This window comes from Schistocerca piceifrons, chromosome 1 (assembly GCF_021461385.2).
Source record: "Schistocerca piceifrons isolate TAMUIC-IGC-003096 chromosome 1, iqSchPice1.1, whole genome shotgun sequence".
Lineage (NCBI taxonomy): Eukaryota > Metazoa > Arthropoda > Insecta > Orthoptera > Acrididae > Schistocerca > Schistocerca piceifrons.
This window is the reverse complement of record NC_060138.1, coordinates 170,776,021-170,792,321: the sequence shown is the minus strand read 5'-3', so window position 1 is coordinate 170,792,321 and position 16,301 is coordinate 170,776,021. Positions and strand designations below refer to the sequence as shown.

The 16,301-nt window shown below is 38.8% G+C and overlaps 1 protein-coding gene across 1 annotated transcript in view; it reads right to left on the bottom strand.

The window, feature by feature from the left end:
* The window catches only part of LOC124801200 (mediator of RNA polymerase II transcription subunit 13), a 203,151-nt gene that overhangs the window by 26,997 nt on the left and 159,853 nt on the right, over positions 1 to 16,301 (bottom strand). The window contains exons 14-16 of the mRNA XM_047263056.1: positions 8,270 to 8,493; positions 5,788 to 5,949; positions 5,106 to 5,304 (exon numbers count right to left, since the gene is read on the bottom strand). Of these exons, the coding sequence (XP_047119012.1) occupies positions 5,106 to 5,304; positions 5,788 to 5,949; positions 8,270 to 8,493 (585 nt within the window). The remainder of the gene's footprint in view (positions 1 to 5,105; positions 5,305 to 5,787; positions 5,950 to 8,269; positions 8,494 to 16,301) is intronic.

Sequence of the window (16,301 nt, the reverse complement as noted above, 5' to 3'; positions counted from 1 at the left end):
TACTGAAAGATCAGTGGGACACTAGCCACAAGGAGCTGTTTAGAATCCACATTTAATGAAACTGATAAATAGGCTTAAGACAAACCAATTTTGTAGAAATGCCGGCCTCCAGCGAGTTTAGCAAACAACTTGTCTGGGGGGGGGGGGGGGGGGGTCAAAGCGTAGGTGTCAAAGACAGATTGAGTGTTAACTGAAACTTTAAAATTGTTGGAGGGGTGCATCTGTATAGTCAGTTTTTTAACAATAATGAATGGGGCAGACCACTATGATGCAATAGGCTGTATGAAACACAATGAAATCAGCCTTTCCATTTTTTATTTCACTTGATAACACAAAGAGTCTGGAATAGGGCACGCATGGAAAAAGGGTGGCTGTGCCGTAGGTTTCAGGATAATGTGATCCACAAAATTAGTGACATCTCCTAACATATCTGATAAGAGAGATGAGAACTCTGAACACAGAGAATCTAACTGCTGGCAGGGAACATGGTCAGAAACTACGTGCATTGTATTCGAAATGGAAAACCCAAAAAAAAAAAAAAATGGAAGAACCCAGATGAACAAATCTTTGGTACCAGCATCAATCACTACAAAAACAACAAACAGATTTATACATAGTGGGAGCTGTAAATTGCCCCAAAATTGGAGTAGCTGCTTGTTGTGATTTACCATACGTTGAGTAACAAGAGACAACACCAGTCATCCTGAATCCACACAAGTTTGCAAGTCCAGTCGTCATGGCTGCACCCAGATCTGTTTATAGTCTGAGCAATCTGTCCATCATTCACGCTTGATAAACAGTTTGTTGTGACTCGTAAGCACTGGAGACACACAATTAACACCCATGCCCATGACTGCAGGAAGGGGCTGGGAACGACACACAGATTCTGTATGTCTTTTTTCCTACAGTTGTTGCAAGTCACCCAGTACATAGGACACATGGCCCTGTCATTTTGCATGAAACACTATGGGCAATATGGAAGCACAAAGCACTGCCATTGCTGTGGTGGTTGTTTAGCACATAGCTGTCCAGTGCAGCACAGAGATCATGTTTATATGGCTGTCCGCTTGAACTTACCGACACCTGACTACCAGGAACAGGAGCCACTGTGGGTATGTCACATCAAGCCTAGTTCTGATCACCAGCAGATGAGATTACTAAAAAGATTGAGCAGTATTTCACACTTCAGCCAAAGACAGATTCTCGAACTGCAGTGCCTGTTGACGCATGTCCTACTCAGGAGCCAACCAAATGATGGCATCACGGACCATAGAATCAGCACAAGAATCGTGTAGAGCATCAATGACAAACTGAATTGCGGCTAAGTCTGGTAGACTGGTGGAGCTATTTATGACAAAGATAGAACTCTACATGTACTGCAATGATGTGTGTGCTTATGATAATAATTGGACAACTACTTACACATTTTGTTGAATGGAAGTGGCACACATTCTTGGAGCAGTGGTAACTAGTACAACAGCTGGTAGACCCAAAGATAAATCCAAGAAAGGATCAATGCCTTACACATGTTTGTGTTAGTGACACCAAAAGTGAGGAAGTGTTGCCAAAGTCGCTTCTCGTAAGCCTCCCAGTCTTTGGCTGCATCATTGTAAGGGGGAAAAGGTGGCAGGTACGCTGATGGCATGGAAGTCTGCTTAGTCAGTGTGGCTGACTAAGTTCCTGATAGCAACCCTAAGAGCCTGCTGCTGTGCTGCTGCTTGAGGAGAGATTGAAACACTGCCTCCATGGACAGATGAACCGACAGACGGAACACCACAATTGTTTCCAATTTTATCGTACTGTAGGACACAAACAAAAGCATTGTCATAATTAACCAAAATTTATTCTTCATCCATATACAAGTGAACAGCAGTTCAGAGCACAGGCACAAACTTGGAAACAAAACAGGTACGAACACAAGCAGTTGCTGACTGTAGGTCTGACCACAATATAAGGGCAAGTGCCTGCAGCACAGGGCTTACAAAATGGAGGGCTCCGGTAGACAGTGTGGCTGGTGCTGTGCTGTGTGAACAAGCCATGAGGTCCATCAGAGATGGCCTCTCTAGTGGCCAGCCCACGCAGATGAACATTTAAAATGTAACGCCCCTGCAGTCTGGTGCCGTGGTGCTTATCTGCATATTATAGGGTTATAGCAGTGTGTGTTTTCTTGGCTCATAAATTCAGATAACTTTCAGTAGGTAAGGACTGAATTTCACACTATATTGATTTAGTCTTATAATTTCTTTTGTACGCTGTCCTCCACTCCTTTTAACCAACTGTCTCTTAGCCTTTTTCCCCTGCCCTTTCATCTTGTGTACCTTCCTGGGTAATCTCTTCTCCTTTACGTGCCTGACGTATCTAGTATCATCTAAGCCCTGAGTCCTATTTTGTCACTGTAATACTATTTCTCAAGGTTTCATCCCACTATATTGTATTTTGATTCTCTCTCTCCCTTTCATTACCCATTTTCCAAGGCATGTGTCAGGATTGTAAAATTACAATTATTACAATTTTACCAGCCACGTCCAGCTTCTACTTTGCCACTTGTCTTTTACTGTACTTAAAAAAAGAACTTACCAAAGAATTTCCTAATTATAATTTACTATCATCAAAAACTAGGTCATCTCTCTAATTTCCAAAGGACTGCTATTTTCTGGCACTGGTCATAGTATTAAATAAACAATTACCTCATAAGACAGTTAAGCAAATCATCAATAAGCTCTTTTCTACTTCCTTATCTCCTCTAGAGTAAATACTCATGTTTTATTTACATCTACACACGTACTCTGAAAGCCACTTACAGTGCATGGCAGAGAGCATATTCTACCAAAATTATCAATTTCCTGTCCTATTCCACTAGCATATTGAGCCAGGGAAAAATGATGGTTAATATTTGCCTGCAACTGCCCTACTCTGTCTTGTCTTCATTCTCATTTCCCTCACATGAGATATATATGGTGGTGGCAGTGTAATGGTCAAGTCTTCCTGGAAGACAGGTTCTCAAAACTCTCACTCAACAGAGTTTTGTGAAAATTATATTATCTTTCATCAAGGATTCACATTTAAGTTTCCCAAGAATTTCTGCTGCACTTACGTATGGACTACAAGAAGCCATTCTGGTTTTAGTAGTGTTTCCGGGTTCACTATGTCTGTTGTCATGCATATGTCATCAGTACTCCAAACACTGAACAGTATTCCAGAACTGATTACAGTAGCATCTTGAATGCGTTTTATTTTACATATGCATTGCATTTTTTTCTTGATCCATTCTAGCGCACTTAAGTCCTTCAGTCACCTAACCTAACACTGGTTTATGAGATCTTTCCAATTCACGTCACTTCTTAATTTGTGCATAATGTGACATGCTCATGATGTTTACCATTCATCTGGTAATCCGAAACAACCAGGTTCTCTCCCTGTTACAAGCATTATCCTCGATTTATCCACATTTGAGGATAGTTGTCTTTCGCTAAATCAAGTAAGCATTTCCTTACAATCATTCAATGACAGTACCTTCTTATAGACAACAGTGTTGTCAGTGAACAATCTTACAGTGCTGCTGATCATTTCTGATAAATCTTTTACATATATTGACAACATCTGATGTCCTATTGTACTTGGGCACATTCACTGTCCAGTGTAACATATGAGTTCTCTTAATCAAGTATTCATTGACCCACTAACATATGTGTAAAAAAAATACTCTGTATTAGCATATTTACCATAATGCAATACCCTTGCCTACATAATTCGCACTTCTTGGTGCACATTCTGTTGCGTATTAGGTAAGTAGTCTTATCTTCCTTTTGTCTGGCGATCAAGAAACTTAACAATGTTAGCAGCTAACAGTATAACAAACTGTCTTAGTTCAGGAACTGTTACTTGTTTTCTTCACGGAAGAAAGGGCAATAGGCTGGGGAATATAATTAAGGCTGGGCAGGTCATACAGACCACAGGGTGAGAGGGATGCCACCTGATGTGAGGATGAGGTTTCCTCTCACTCATGCAACATGTGGATCCTTCTCATCCTGTAGTCTGAGTGACATGCCCCTCCTTTATAACCTTCTGAACATACCCTCTTTTCTCCCTGAGGAATGAACTAACAGTTCCTAAAGCTAGGATGATTTCCCGTACTTTTATTTGTGTCTACTATTCCATACTCCATATATATATTTTTTTCCCCAGTGAATTTTCCTTTTGGTATAAGTAATGGCAAGATGCCCTGACAAATGTTCATGGCGGCATTTCCTGTAATCAAATTCTGTACTGCTCTTTCTGAACACCACTTTATACGAGAGTGAGTCAATAGATAAGTCTCACAAGCCGGAATAGCACATATTGTTTTAAATTATGCACTAGAACGTATCTAGAAAATGGAAGCACATTTCATGTAGAAGGTAGCTGATAATCAGTATTGTGGCTAACACACAGTAATCTGCAGCCAGATGGCAAGTGTGCCATGTGTACCTGACTAGAACAGCACGATTTTCGTATGCCAAGGGACATCAGCAGTGGATGTTCACAGTTAAATTCATCGCTTATACGTTTAGAACTGCATTGCATGGAAAGTTGTGTTCAGTTGGATAAAGGAATTCAAAGAAGAATAAGGAAAAGAAATCACAAAAAAGAAAAGTCATGGTTATCCGGTGACGCCACATTGTTTCCACATTTAGAAGTGTTTCATTACCCCTGGACACATCAATCTTTAAGATTGCAGCAATTTATGGAATGAAATAAATTTGTTATAGCTTTAATGGTCATTGTTGGATGCAAATGTTGCCACAACAAATCCATGCAGGCTTTAATGCCTTATCGAACAATGGTGTATGTGTTTTAAATTTACAGGAGGAATAACCTGAAGAATAAAATAAATTTCAGACTGGAACATATGGCGCTGATGTCACTATGCAAGTTTGCAAACTTTTTTCTGAGTCACTTCTGTAAAAACACAGATGTACTTTGATGTCACCAAACTAAGTTCTCTCTACAGCCAGTACCAAAGTTTACATTTTGTGAAGTAATAACAGGAGGGATTTAGAATCGTTCAGCTAAGTACAATGCATTAATGTGAAACAATAACTAACTGTATGCTGTTTATTTCTTACCATGGTCAGATTTTGGAGTGGATGGTGCTTTATCTGGAATTTGCCCTTGATTGTTCTCTGGAGTTGATGGAGGCGGCATAGGGGAAGGCATAGGCCTCTCCACACAAGAGCGAGATAACTGAGCATTTTCTGGTGGATCCAGCAATGTCTTATCAAGAGGTACTTGCGTGAAAAGGTTAACTAAATGATGACGGCACACCTGTACAAAGATGCCAAAAATCAGAAAAAAATTACTGAATTTTCATAAAACATTGGCAAAATTTCTGACTGTAAGCATGCACATGACAGTGATTTAAGGAAATGTTTATGAAGAGGAGGAAATGAAAAGGAAAACGTTATGTTAATGTTATGGAGACAGGAAAATTAAAGTGGCAAGTTACAAAATATGACATACAACAGAGGTGTAAGATGAGTGGTGTGGAGGAACGAACGAACACACACACACACACACACACACACACACGCACACACGCACGCACGCGCAGACGTGCGCGCGGGGGGGAGGAGGAGGGAGGGGGGGCAGCATTATGGCGAAAGAGGTGGATGAAGGACAGACAGTAGGCAAAGAAGCAACAGTATATGGATGTTTTCTTTATGAAGCAAATAATATGTCTATTGGATTTTATGAACAATTACCAAATGACACAATGCAACAATGACAGCATAGAAATGAAATGCTTACCTGAGCATACAGTTTGAGCATGTTGGTTGTGGAAGTATCACCAAGTAAAGAAAACCACTCGTCAACGGGTTCCTTCATAGTATGAGCTGTATTCTTCCCAACACGGAGGATACCATCCTTCCAGTGTTTTGTAATAGGGCAGTGTCTACCAAGTCTGCATACCTGAAAGAACATTGACACATGCCTATAATCTGGAGAACGGTGTGACAATACGAATCCCAGCCCCTATCAAAATTTAACAAGCAATTAAATGTGTGTTCAGGCATTGTTAAAACTGAAGTAGGGTACTGAACAAAAGCTCTTTAATAAGCAGATGTAACATCATGGAGAGGCTGCAGGAAGGGTTCAGCACAGCAATGAGCACATTATTTGGCTGTTGTGGGCAACATGTTCGTATAGTGTAGTGATGTAGAATCAATTTTAATTAATCTGTCCACTTAGAGTGGAAATTCCTTTAATATGTCACAAGATATTAAAGTCCTTATAATATTAATCAGTTGTTAATGTTAATAGTTGTGAACACTGTACCAGAATATTTGTCCCTAATATATCAGAGAGAGAGAGAGAGAGAGAGAGAAAGAGAGAGAGAGAGAGAGAGAGAGAGAGAGAGAGAGATATTTTCCTGCATATTCCATTTAACAGAAGTGCTACAACTCTTCTTTTCTGCGTGAAATTACAATACACCATAGGTCTGTAACATACCTGTATTACCAAATAGCTAACATGTTGCATGATATGGTCCCAGGCTTCCAGGAGCAACAAAAATTAGATTTTCGTATTTCATATCATTATTCACCAAATTTTAAAATTTAAAAGGCTGTCGTAATACACTCATTAAGACGTATAATCTTATTTAAAGACTTATCACAGTAAGATCATTAATATTGTTAGGAACAATGAACGTCTTGAAGCAGTGCAACACACGGTACGCAAATTATCCAGACAACAGCCATCCAATACATGAGAATGAGAGCACTTAACAGCTTCCACCAAACTTTCATATAATTTCAAACCACCTCTTTCTCACACTAACATTAATGTCAAATATTTAACATATTAACTCTTTCATAAAATAATCAGATGTTTGAAGTTCATTTATACATGGGAGTTTGATTCTTTAAAGTATTATTACCACTCTTCTTGAATTTATCATTTTGTCCCAATGACTCAGTTGAATGTTTGATTTAACCAGTCAAAGTTTCTTGTCCTTCACATCAAACTTCTTCCCCCCCCTCCCTGTGAATACTTTCAATTGCAACACAATTAAATATAAGGGGTTGGCACATTTAAAGCCTTTTTAAATGCCACTCCTGCTATCTCATCAAGCGTGGATTATGGACATGTCCTAACAACCAGCAGTGTGATATCTCTCTACCCTCATTTTGGAAGGAGACAATGGTATCCTCCATGCACTAAAAAACCTTTCGGGGCAGGTTCTTTTGTTGGACAGTCTAAAGAGCACCTGATGAATCATAACACATGGGGAATTCAGTGCACTGTCACATTTCACCAGTCTGTGATCCACAAGGGCCACATATCACTTCGCATAAGAAAATAAATAAAATTTAACTTGAAATGTGTATATGGGATTGTTTTTCTTCGAAAATAACACAGAAAACAAAAAACTGGCCTTGCTCGGAGCTACCAGTGTACGCCATTGAATCGGCATGGGATATATTTAATATACAGTGGAACAAATGCTGGTAAATGAAAAGCTGTTGTACATGACTTGAAAATACCTTAAGAACTGTATAGGCCACTAATCAAGCAGAGTAGCTGCTTACACTAATAATGCAGGAGAATCTTCTTATCTACTACAATATGATCATCATCAAGGTGTTTCATTCACTTCTCAAACGATTTTAATACTTTTGGCTGAATTTTTATCAGTCATTCTGTTGGTGAGTGAGTGAAGCTATTGAATGTTGAAGAGCCACTGTTTAATAATTAAAGATGACTAACCAGATGCAGTACAGGTGCTAGAAATGAGGCTTGTCATAGAAACATAAGATGCATGTCTAACAGTCTCAGACTTGACACTTTTGCAATAGCGTACCTTGGGTAAATTGAACATTTATACAACCGAAATGATTTCAATATAACATATTTTCTCGGTGGAAAGTGAAGTCCCATTTTTCACCCCAATCCTTCAGTCTCAGAAGCATCAACAGTAATTGACAGACTGTTGTAAGGCATTTGAGCCACACTAAATGACACTTAGCAATAACCCACACTCAAAAACTGCTGTACAGGAAAATAAAACAAAGTAACAGCAAATGGGGAGTCCAAAAATTGTTCGATAAGCCACCTTTCCCAAAACTTGCAGAAAAATAACAGTGACTGAATGCAATCACTGCAATTTTCTGAGCTGTTAATGTTTCTATTTATGATGAAAGAGCTGCAGTTTCCTCATTTTTGTTAGTAGTTTCTGTCCTGAACTTTCTATGGACATAATATATGAAATTTAATAAATTCTGTTTACCTCATAAGTTGCACTGAGCTCCTTAAAGAATGTTCGTACTTTCTGCAGGACGAAGTCATTGTCTGGTGCAACAACAACAAATGCTATGTCTCTAGCATATGAATATGGTTCCAGTAATAATTTCTCCCAGTACTGAATGGCATAAGGTGACAGCGAAAGCCAATCTTTGTCATAACCAACCATGAGCGATGGAATAGGTTGTGGTTCACAACGGTCATTTGTACCTAAAATACATCAATAAATACATTAAATACAGCATTCACTCACATTTAACACAGAAATTTGCAATGATGGATTGTTAATAATGTTTCTACATAACAACACATATGATCGAAATTTCTGATAATTCATTTCCGAAAATCAGCAAAGAGCAAAATGTCAGTCATGTAAGAAAAGTAAATGTTGTTACAGGAATCACTGATTTGATTCAGTAGTTAACTGACTCAGGTTGCCAGCAAGCAACAGGGTTTTTTTAAAAAAAAAAAAAAAAAAAAAAAAACAAAAACACTGCTCCCTCCATCTGCAAAGTGTAAGCGCAATTCGATTTTTGGGTGCAAAAGGATCTATACCATCTCAAATTCATCACAAGTGCCATCTGGTACAGTGGCCACAAAATGTACATATTGATAAGTAGCTTTTTTTAACGTTACAGTTTCCCTATAACGGGGAAGCTGGAGCTCCTTTGTGGGTCATTCCATGTCAATTCAAACAATTTGAGAAAATGTTCCAGCTGATAGTCTCAGATTTGGCTGAAATTTAGCACACCAATACTACCAAGTGTGGAACACTCATGTACAAAATTTTTAAGTTCCCCTGCCAGTTAGTTCCAGAATTATGACTTGTGAAAGAAGGTGGCATGACCCGGAAATTGCAACCTGCATCTGGCAATCTATATTCAGACCCAACTTTAGGTCTTAATAACTTTGGAACTATTTTTACAACCCAGTAACATCCACTTAGAGAACACACTCTATGAATTAAAACACCAACAACATATTTCTGAGGGAAAATAAAAAATTCCAAAATGTGATTAAAAATGTAATATGTTAAATGGTACATATTGTAAGTGCCCTCTATGCCAAATATAATTCATTCAAAAAGGGTATACATTTTTTGTGGTAAGTTTAATGTGGCTTCAACACACACAGAACTCATCATGCCCGTATCAGTCACACAAACAGAGTTACATGCACATGAAAATACAAAAATTTGAAAAATTACCTGAAAAACATGGATTTTCAAAGTGTGGTAGCACAAAAGGGACAAGTGATATCCAAGCCAAATTTCAGACACTGCATAAGCAGACCATAATATTATATGTAGCAAAATTTCAACTTGTTATTGCAAGGCATTAGTGTACAATAAAAGTTGACAGAGATGTATTTGGTTTTATTTTTATTTATTTATTTATTGTTCCGTGGCACCAAATTAAGGAGAAGTCTCCATGGTCATGGAACGAGTCAATACATGAAATTATAACACGATATTAGAAACAGATAAAATGAAATATAAAAAAACATATTCAGGTGACAAGTCGTAAGTTTAAATGAAGAAAATCAACAATGTAACACTGGAATTTGCTTAATTTTTTAGCTCTTCCAGGAGCTCCTCGACGGAATAGGAGTGAGCCATGAGGAAACTCTTCAGTTTAGACTTAAAAGTGTTTGGGCTACTGCTAAGATTTTTGAGTTCTTGTGGTAGCTTACTGAAAATGGATGCAGCAGAATACTGCACTCCTTTCTGCACAAGAGTCAAGGAAGTGCATTCCACATGCAGATTTGATTTCTGCCTAGTATTAACTGAGTGAAAGCTGCTAACTCTTGGGAATAGGCTAATATTGCTAACAACAAACAACATTAAAGAAAATATATACTGTGAGGGCAATGTCAGAATTCCCAGATTTTTGAATAGGGGTCGACAAGAGGTTCTCGAACTTATACCACATATAGCTCGAACAGCCCGTTTTTGAGCCAAAAATACCCTTTTTGAATCAGAAGAATTACCCCAAAAAATAATATCATACGACATAAGCGTATGAAAATATGCGAAGTCGACTACTTTTCGTGTTGAAGTGTCACTTATTTCAGATACTGTACTAATGGTAAATAAAGCAGCATTTAGCTTCTGAACAAGATCCTGGACATGGGCTTTCCACAACAGCTTACTATCTATCCGAACGCCTAGGAACTTGAACTGTTCCGTCTCGCTTATAATATGCCTATTCTGTCTGATCAAAATATCGGTTCTTGTTGAATTGTGAGTTAGAAACTGTAAAAACTGAGTCTTACTGTGATTTAGCATCAAATTATTTCCCACAAGCCACGAACTTATTTCATGAACTACATAATTTGTTACTATTTCAATACTACACACAAGATCCTTCACTATCAAGCTGGTGTCATCAGCAAACAGAAATATTTTTGAATCACCTGTAATACTAGAAGGCATATCATTTATATAAATAAGAAACAGCAGTGGCCCCAGCACCGACCCTTGGGGAATGCCCCACTTAACAGTGCCCCATTGGGACTGAACATCACTACCACTCTCAATATTGCGGAGAATTACCCTCTGCTTTCTGTTCTTAAAGTAAGAGGCGAACCAATTGTAAGCTACTCCCCTTACTCCGTAATGGTCCAACTTCTTCAGTAATACAGGGTGATTAAAAAAGAATACCACAACTTCAGGAATTTAAAACTCTGCAACGACAAAAGGCAGAGCTAAGCACTATCTGTCGGCGAATTAAGGGAGCTATAAAGTTTCATTTAGTTGTACATTTGTTCGCTTGAGGCGCTGCTGACTAGGCGTTAAACCTCCTGATAGGTGGTGTATTAAACGTTGGTATAAACAGTTTACAGAGAATGGGTGTTTGTGCAAAGGGAAAAGTTCTGGACGGCCGAGAACGAGTGATGAAAACGTAGCACGCATCCAGCAAGCATTTGTTCGCAGCCCAGGAAAATCGACTCGCAGAGCTAGCAGAGAGCTGCAAATTCCACAATCAACTGTATGGAGAGTCCTACGAAAAAGGTTAGTCAACGTCAACTACCCGAGGCGATGGATTGGCCGCCAGGCAGCCCGTGACAGAGCACTTCATCACTGGCCTCCAAGAAGCCCTGATCTTACCCCCTGCGATTTTTTCTTATGGGGGTATGTTAAGGATATGGTGTTTCGGCCACCTCTCCCAGCCACCATTGATGATTTGAAACGAGAAATAACAGCAGCTATCCAAACTGTTACGCCTGATATGCTACAGAGAGTGTGGAACGAGTTGGAGTATCGGGTTGATATTGCTCGTGTGCCTGGAGGGGGCCATATTGAACATCTCTGAACTTGTTTTTGAGTGGAAAAAAAAACCTTTTTAAATACTCTTTGTAATGATGTATAACAGAAGGTTATATTACGTTTCTTTCATTAAATACACATTTCTAAAGTTGTGGTATTCTTTTTGAATCACCCTGTATTTTGTGGTCAACAGTCAAAAGCCTTCGTTAAATCAAAGAAAACACCTAGCGTTCGCAACCTTTTATTTAATCCGTCCAAAACCTCACAGAGAAAAGAGGATATAGCATTTTCAGTTGTTAAACCATTTCTAAAACCAAACTGAACATTTGACAGCAAATTACGTGAATTTAAATGCTCCAATAACCTTGTATATACAACCTTCTCGATAACTTTGGCAAACACCGATGGCATAGAAATAGGTCTAAAATTGTCAACATTATCAATGTCTCCCTTTTTATAAAGTGGCTTCACTACCGAGTACTTTAATCGGTCAGGAAACCAACCACTCCTAAAGGAAAAGTTACAGACATGGCCGAGAACTGGGCTAACATACATACTTCAGTATTCTGCTAGATACCCCATCATATCCATGAGAGTTCTTGGTCTTTAGTGATTTAATTATTAACTCAATCTCCCTCTTGTCAGTATCATGGAGGAGCATTTCAGGTAACAGTCTCTGAACACTTTTTTCTAAGAGCGCTATATGATTCCCTGTTGGGACTAGGTTTCTATTTAGTTCACCTGCTATATCCAGAAAGTGATTATGAAATACTGTACATATATGCGACTTATCAGTAACACGGACATTCCCACTACGCACTGATTCTATATCCTCGACCTGTCTCTACAGACCAGCAACTTCCTTTACGACGACCATATGGTTTTAATTTTATCCTGAGACTTGGCTATTCTATCTGCATACCACATACTTTTTGCCTTCCTAATAACATTTTTAAGCACCTTACAATACTGTTTGTAATGGGCTGCTGCATTTAGATTTTGACTGTTTCTAACGTTTTGATATAATTGCCACTTTGTTCTACAAGATATTCTTATCCCTCTAGTCAGCCACCCAGGCTGCCTGTTTGTGCTAGTACCCTGTTTTAAACGTTCTAACGGAAAGCAACTTTCAAAGAGCATGAGAAAAGTCTTGAGAAAAGCATTATATTTATCGTCTACTGTATCAGCGCTATAAACATCTTGCCACTCTTGTTCCTTGATAAGGTTTACAAAGGTCTCTACAGCAACTGGATCAGCTTTCCTAAGAAGTTGATAACTATATGTAAAATGTGTTGCAGCACAAAAATCTTTTAGAGTTAAAATTTGTGCATCATGATCTGAAAGGCCATTCACCTTTTTGCTAACAGAATGCCCTTCTAGTAATGAGGAATGAACAAAAATGTTGTCTATGGTTGTTCTACTGTTCCCTTGCACTCTCGTTGGAAAGAACACGGTTTGCATAAGATTATATGAATTAAAGAGGTCTACCAGCATCCTCTTCCTTGCACAATCACTTATACAATTAATACTGAAGTCACCACATATAACTAGCTTTTTGTATTTCCTATAAAGTGAACCAAGAACCTCCTCTAGCTTTAGCAAAAATGTTGTGAAATCGGAGTCTGGGGATCTATAAATAACAACAGTTAGAAGTTTAGCTCCATTAAATTTAACCACACCTGCACAACATTCAAACACCTTCTCAGTGCAGTACTTTGAAACATCAATTGACTCAAATGGGATGCCGTTTTTCACATACATGGCTACTCCCCCACACCGCAAAGAGCTCCTCGAAAAGCTGCCAACCAACCTGTATCCTGGTAAAGGAAGCCTCTGAATTATCTCCTTATTTAAGAAGTGTTCAGATATGGTATGTATTTGGTTACGTTTCTTTTAACACGATTTAGCAAGTAATAGTGATGATGCAGACAGCTTGTTTCAGATAAAGCTGCAGCAATTGTTTGGAACCACTAGGCAACAGAAAGTTAAACAATGGTAGTTTTCAGGGACAGAATGAGTCACTGTTAGGCAGGAACAACAAGGGAAACAAGCAACAATTACAGGTTACTCAAGTTTTTAAGATTCTAGTTTATACTGGTCAGTACTGTTGTGGGAAGTCGGTATGGAGGCAGAAGAGTGTACTAGTGGTGCTTTTGTTCAAACAGGTTGCAGTATTGGTAGAGCACAAGCATCTGAATGTCATAAACAACCTATGGAACAAAATATGGCATTCGCTTTGTACTGTATGTTCTGGATGAATTGGACCAAGATTTGTTGCTATGGAGATCCGGGATACTTCCTGTGGGCACAAGAAGCACAGTTCCAGGAAACTTTAGTGTTTGTTATCATATGAAAGTGTTTCTGGATAAGTATTCTTTCTTACAAAGAAGTTGTTTTGATCCATTTCGGATTCATAAGAAGACAGTGAAGTGTAGCCTCAGAGAAATTGGTATAAAATCAGTATTGAAAGTGAATCAGCGCATGGGACTTAACATGAAACCAGGACAAAAGTTATGTTCCAGGTCTGTTACACTGCTAAAAAATGAAGAATATTCTGATAATTTACATGACAGTGACGAAGAGTATCAGCCACCTACAACCACAGTGGATGAGCAATTAAATACTTCAGTGACTGCTCTTGGTTTGTCTCCCACGAAGACACACAAAGTTGGGAAAAAGAGAGAGGCCCAGCTATACTAGAAGAAAACTACAAGAGGCTCAAATGGAATTAAAACACAAAGTAGCTGACACACTAATGGTGGAAGAGCAAGAACTATCTGCTCCATAGGAACAGAAATCATGCCAGAAATGCTCTGATTTGGACAAAATTGTGCATGATTTGAAAGAAAAATGTGCCATATCCACACGCCAGAAAAAAGTAGCTAATCTTACCCTTGCACCTTCCAGCTGGTCTATTGACTACACTGCAAAGGAATTCAACGTTTCTACATGGATGGTAAAGCAAGTTAGGAAAATAAAAACAACCCACAGAGTGCTTCCACAACTTCAGCAGGCTCAGTGTAAGCAATTGAGTTCAGAAATAAAGGTGCTAGTGTCGGAGTTTTATGAAAATAATGACTACAGCCGAATAATGCCTGGAAAAAGAGACTGTGTAATGGTGAAAATGGGAAATGTACATGTACAGATGCAAAAAAGACTGTTGCTATGCAACATATCAGAACTATATGTAGAATTCAACGAAAAGTATCCCGATACCAAAGTAGGTTTATCATCTTTTTTCAATCTTTGGCCAAAATGGGATGTGCCTGTAAGTGCAAGAGGCACACACAATGTTTAATGTTTGTGTATGTGAGACCCATCAAAATGCTAAGCTGATGTTTGCTGCTATAAAGGATTCTGGTCTGGATTACAAAGGTGCAACGAAGCTGCTAGAGCATGATACACAGATGTGAAAAGTGTCCTGGTAAGGCAAATCTTGCAGAACACGTGAATAACAAACTGTATGGTGAACTCCTTATGGATGTCGATGAACTTGTTTCTTATAAACAATGGACACACATGGATCGCACAAGTCTTGAAACAAAGCAAAGTACAGTGGAAGATTTTGCTGAAATGTGTTGTCAAAAAACGGACAAACTGACCACACACAGCTTCACAGCAACAGCACAATCAGCTTATCTCCAGTTTTGTAAGGATAATTTGAAACAAGACGAAATTATAGTAATACTAGCCTTTTCTGAAAATTATGCATTTATAGTTCAAGATGCCCTCCAAGGATATCTTTGGGACAACAGTCGAACAACTCTCCAGCCATTTGCGATTTATTATAGAGGTGAATCAGGTGATGTGTCTGTCATGAACCTGTGCATTTTTAGTGACTGTTTAATTCATGATACCATTGCAGTTCATGCCCACATTCGCACTGTCACAGCATATGTGAAAAACAAGCTGCCTCACACAGATTTTGCAAAATACTTCAGTGATGGGGCAGCTAGTCAGTACAAAAACTGTAAAAATCTCAAATTTATGCATGCATTACCATGATTTTCAGATTCACACAGAATGGAATTTTTTCGCAACAAGTCACGGTAAAACCGTATGTGATGGTATTGGTGCTACCGTTAAGCGCATGGCATCACGAGGTAGTCTGCAGCACCCTACAGAAGCTCACATTCTAATACCTCTTCAATTATTTACCTGGGTACAGAAAAATACCTCTGGCATACAATCATTCTACGTTTTGAAAGATGAGGTGAAATCAGTTGAAGAGTTGCTAAAAAGCAGACTAGAACATATTAAAACTGTTGCAGGCACAAGGAGCTATCATCACTTCTCTCCAGCGGACTGTGAAGCAGAAGGTGATGTATTTGTGAACTTCATGGCACCAGCAGGACCAGCAAGATCATTTCATTGGCCACGTTTGGCAGACAGGTGTTTGATTCCTTTTGAACATATTCTTATGACAGTTCCAGTTCCTACCATAGTGCCAGGATGACAGTACAATTTGCCACAATGTACAGAGTACAGTAGCTAAGGTGTGGGAGAACTCCTGTTCGAAGCACAATCGACTGGTTTTTAGCAGTTAAGGTGTAGTAAACATTAATGATAGGTTGTGTTAATCTGTCTATATGTTGTTGCTTAGTGATTAAACAGTTGTGGGAGAGGATAAGAAGAGGCAGAACAGTTTACGATATTTTACAAAATTGTGTTGTGGAACAATGGCCACATCACCAAATACATCTGTCAATTTCCATAGTACACAAATGCCTTGCAATAACATGCTGAAATT